The sequence below is a fragment of the Octopus bimaculoides genome, chromosome 14 (genome assembly GCF_001194135.2).
Source record: "Octopus bimaculoides isolate UCB-OBI-ISO-001 chromosome 14, ASM119413v2, whole genome shotgun sequence".
In the NCBI taxonomy this organism is placed as follows: domain Eukaryota; kingdom Metazoa; phylum Mollusca; class Cephalopoda; order Octopoda; family Octopodidae; genus Octopus; species Octopus bimaculoides.
The window spans coordinates 46,111,042-46,116,504 of NC_068994.1; the positions used below are offsets into that span (position 1 = coordinate 46,111,042).

General features: G+C 35.3%; 1 protein-coding gene across 1 annotated transcript in view; it reads right to left on the reverse strand.

Moving 5' to 3' along the window:
• The window catches only part of LOC106870532 (BTB/POZ domain-containing protein 16), a 243,135-nt gene that overhangs the window by 155,495 nt on the left and 82,177 nt on the right, over positions 1-5,463 (reverse strand). Inside the window, exon 8 of the mRNA XM_052972597.1 lies at positions 5,031-5,093. Coding sequence (XP_052828557.1) covers positions 5,031-5,093 — 63 coding nt within the window. The remainder of the gene's footprint in view (positions 1-5,030; positions 5,094-5,463) is intronic.

Consider the following 5,463-nt stretch of genomic DNA (forward strand, 5'->3'; position numbering starts at 1 on the left):
TCTCTCTCTCTCTCTCTCTCTCTCTCTCTCTCTCTCTCTCTCTCTCTCTCTCTCTCTCTTTTATTTTATCCATGCTTGATGAACTATGAACAATAATGATACAGTGGAAATTTGTCATTATGTAGTTTTCCTCTCTCTCCTTTACCCACCATAAAGTAAACGATGTAATTCAATGTGTAATGATTCTTGACTAGTCTGTACTGATAATATCCAACAACATTAAAATAGCCGCTATGTACGATTATTGACAATTCTATGGTCATTCAATACGGCAAGGTGTTGCTGAAGTGAATTTCGCCTCTATTTCTAGCTCGACGAGTGACGCAACAGGTAAGCCGCCTACTTTCTTGTTAGTTTGCTCAACGCTGAAACTATTTGGTCATTCAAGTTCTTCCTTCCCGATAACGTTTCGCTGATTAATATCTAAACCATCCAAAGCTTTATGAGATTAGCTCCAATAACGCACGTCATATCGGAAGCTCAGGTAGGTAAACAGCATCATAAATAACATGTAGAAACCATCCAGAGGAAGTCCGTGCAGTAATAATGCTAATAATGGCAAGTATGATGGTGGTGGTGGTGGTGGTGGTGGTGGTGGTGGTGGTGGTGGTGGTGGTGGTTTTGGTGGTTTGGGGAAAAAATTCTTTCAAACATTACATCATTAATTATTACAGATACCTGGTATCTGGCTCTCCACACACACACACACACACACACACACACGCACGCACGCACGCACACATACATACACACACACACACACACATATATGTACACACACGCGCGCGTGCTTAAAGTTTGAGTACGTTATTTTATGCGTCCAACAGTTTCTAACAACTCAAGAAAGGGCTTATTCAAGTGAGTACATTTAGCGGAGTTTCACCATTTTTTAACGCAGGAATTAGTGCCACGTCTTTTTTTTAAATGACATTCGTCTTCAGTTATTCAGTCCTAAGCAATCTTTCGATGTTCAGTTCTATGCAATCTTCGCAATATGATAAATCAAAGAGAGCCTGCAAAGGTCACGGGTTCGTTCTTTTTTCTCCACTGCCTAAACATTTATATAAAAAGAATGCGATGCTTTAGAGAAAACACTGGCAATTTTCTTGGCCTGTCTTGACCTTACATTCGAACCCCGCATTAAATAGGTTGTGTTCACAACAATCCAGCACGCGTTAAAATCTACACACCCAGAATAACTACCGTCTACTTGACATTTCCCCTGGTCTCGGGAGATAACAATAAGAAAGAATATATATTGCTTTGCGACAATTTATCTTTCTTCTCTTTCTCGCTTTATGACCAATCTACTTGATTTGGGAAGAATTCTATATAAGGTAATCGTATTATCAACTAATGTTCCTTCTCCTATCTTGTTTTGTTTAATGCTATATAATGTAATACTGTTGCTATGGATCTCTGCTCTAAATGTAATAACAACAGAAACTTATCCAGATTATAAGGTCACGATGAACCAAGAAGTGTCAATAGATCTGCTCCAAACAAAATACAAAAGACGAAGTATATGAGTAATATCTTTACAAATATCCTTAAAAACTGTATAACATAGGAGCGCAGTTGGAGTTTTATATTGTACACATTCAATAAAAATTATATTCATCTCCTGCGTACACAGATACACGTTCTAGCGTAATACCCATAAAAAACGACGGATAGTTAGATTATGCAATACATTATGCAAGCATAAATTATGCATAATTGTTTCTAAAACAGTGTTGTATCTGGTAAGCATTGGACTTCGAGAGAAGACCACCATAATAGTGGATAACCGAAAAGGAAAGGAATTTGAAGATTATCTTATCATGGATAGCAGACAGGCATGAAGAAGAATGATTTAAAATGTGCCCACGAAAAAAAATTACAGCAATACACACGAAACCTCTAGCTTTTATACCCAAATAACGTATATACTAATAATAATTGGTACGCTTGTGGTCATTAGTAAATGCCTAAGTGACAATCTGAAATAAATTATGGTTTTCAGGGGGAAAAAGCAACTAGCTAACACGCACATTAAGAATACAACCCGTAAACAAGACAATAAAAACACTGGAGACTGTTCTCAAATTCAATATGGAACATTGTTTTCTATATCTACATTCCAACAATGGAGTTTCGTATCTTTGCTAGAAACCAGCTCCTTCTTTACAGGACGACTTTAATTGATAAATGACAGTAGAGGACATACGTACATACATTCATACATCTAGATATAGATATAAAAGATAAGAGAGGTTTTCCTCAGGGTGACTCAAACTAATAGGTATGTGCTCTAAGAGATCAAATTAGTATGCTACTAAAATTCCGGTTTGAACTGCAGTTGAAGACGTGATTTTGTGACTGCCTTTTCTAAAGCGACGAGAAGTGGCTTCTCCTCCAGTCGGTAGGTATATATTAAAGCAGAAAAGATAAGGCAAACAGTTTTGCTTGACTTGACAAGGCCATTTAATTTAGCTTTTATAATCTATCTAAATTAAATGTCTTTATCAAGTCTAGCCAAACTGTTTGCTTTTTTCTTTTCTGCATTAATCTATACAGACATAGATATATACATACACACATACATACACGCGCGTGCACATACGCACGCACACACACACACATACACATACACATACACACACACTCATATATGTGTGTGTGTGTGTTTGTGTGTACGTATGTATTTATGTATTAGTGTAATGTAGTTTGAGTGATGCTTTGTGTGGTATTTAAAGTTAACATTGTTCAAAATCTGTAAAATGAAATATAAGCGTGAAAACAAAAGGAAGACAGATCAACAGTTTATATTTTTAGTTTATAGTTCGAAATTTCGGGGAAAATAGCATCTCACCACAAGGAAATGGGCGTGGTGGTGTCCAACTAGTATCGTTTGCTCAAATATGTTGGGGATGAGAAATAACCAATCTACATTTTGTGCCAGACAATCTACAGTAAATATAGCAATGATAGAAGAGCCACCCGAAAGGTATATATCCGCATCAAAGAGCACATACATGCAAAAACATCACTGAAAAAATCCCTAGAGAAGTTCCAATCCCTGGACCTTACAATTACCTTCAAAGCAACAGACCGTAACATTGGCAATTTGAGCATCAAGGGCGCCATCCTCATTATCAAACTGAAGCTATCAATGAACAACATGCGCAACTTCTAAGAGACTGACTGGTTATTGTAATAATACCATTCTGTAATAATACCATGTCACAAACTCATTCCTCTATAACTAAGCATAAAATCTCAACATTGGCCAACATCGTCAATTTCTTCCTGGCTTCCATGAGTGATGTTATTTATACCTAGGTCAGCACAGAGTATGACCTTGACTATTGCATCTTTTATTCAGAAATAGCGTATCTAAGACTACATCATGCAATGTGTCTGTCCATGCTATGTGTTAAAACTGCAGGGTGTTAATAACTTTTAAACATCATTTTACATTAGAACTTTTAGCTAATTCATAAACTTTGATTCGTATTCCTGTAAGTATGAATCAACGAGAGAGAAAGGGGCGGGAGGAAAGGGAGAGACTACAAGAGATAGAGAGAGAGAGAAGAGAGAAGGAAAGAGAATGAGGAAGAGCGAAAAGAAGAAAAGAGAGGGAGAGAGATTCGACCATGACTTTACAGGTTGTTGTGTAAACCCTCCGGTTAGCTCAAATAGAACCGATCTAGTATGAACTCAATTAACCACAAGTGGTGCTATTAAATAAAACATGGCCTAAGAGGTTGATGGTTGAAACCTATCTGATGTTTTATGATGTTAAGCAAATATACAGCCGCAGAATTAATTAACATTTGTAAACTTAGATAAGTTACTGTGCCGCGAGGAAGGACAACTTCTAATAAACACGCAGAAATGAAATTTGAAGAGTACAGATAATTAGTTCGACATATGAAGTAGACGACATGTTCAGCATAGTGCTATGCCTAGTGTCTTGGAGTATTTAGCGGTGTCCCTTTACTATTATCTAATCCTTAACCGCTTATTATCATCCCAAAATTTAAGGTCCCTTCGTCTAAGAAACAACTAAAATACCAGTAAAGTATTGGAGTTGATCTAACTCATATCCGCTACCCGCCGCCTCCCATTTTGTGGGATCCTCTGTTCAGGATACTATTAACATATATGATTAAAGTAACATTAACCGTTGACTTCATGTTTACTTCTCTTTACCGAAAAATAGGTTGAGTTTAGTTGTGATTTAGTTTTTCTCACATCACTACTGTAAATATAATAGCACCTAAATCGGTTTTATGTTAATATACTTCTAAAATGATTTGGTATTCCTTTCATAATGATTTGATAAAAGTGAGCAGAATAAACATGAAAATTATATATTGAACTGAAAACTTCTAATACGGAAACAGCGCGGTATGTACATTGTATTATATGCATGTGTGTATAACTGAATGAAACATCAATTACGAAATTCCTATGAAGTTTCGATGTGATATATAGATATACAATACAAATTTTCAAAAGTGAAGACCGAATGGAGAATTTTTGTAAATAATAGAAAAAAAAAGAACGAAGATAAAAGTGACAAAGATAAAACCTTAAGTATATAGAAGCTCTAAAGGAAAAAGAGGTTATAAACAAAGGAAAGATAGAAAGAGAAAAAGAGAGAGAGAGCTAAGTTAGGAAACAGAAGAAGAAAAGGGATACAAATGCAAGACGTGATTGCTTTGCGATTAGCGTGTTGTTGAAATCTTCGATAATTAAAGAAACCTCAAAACCACATTCTGATTTTAAAAAATAATAATTCCTGCTAATTAATAAGCTGCTTTCTCCATTATTGTATACATACATACATACATACATACATACATACATGCATGCATACATACATACATATATATATATATATATATATATATATATACATGTGTATATTTATATCTGTGTATGTATGTGTGGGTCTGTAAAACACCCATCCAGACAATGGCTTAGGCAAATCACTTCAAAACATATACTTCATAGGCTAGTGTAATGTATTGTATACTTACAGTCGGTATCAGATGGAGCTCAGTCCAACGTTCACAGAAAAAAACACATTCGTGGAGTTTATACTACAAAAAAGAAGAACAAAAAAGCAAAAACCCGAGTTTATTATAAAACATTGACATAAGCTTATATAAATGCATATAATTTTATCTGATAATGATTGCCAATATAAAACATGGCTACTTTATCACATATTTCGAAGACGATGTGGACAGTGAAATGATATGGACACCAATGTTTACGTGGAAATTATTTTATCGAGCCAGGAAGAATAAAAGATGAATTTGATTCCTTCGAGAGATTAGTGCCTAAAACAGCAAAAATCGAGACTAAATAACGCGGACTATTTCTCTCCGCCACTCTGCACATTCTATCAATTCATCGCCTTCCTATTATTTATTAATGTTTCTACATATATATATATATATATATATA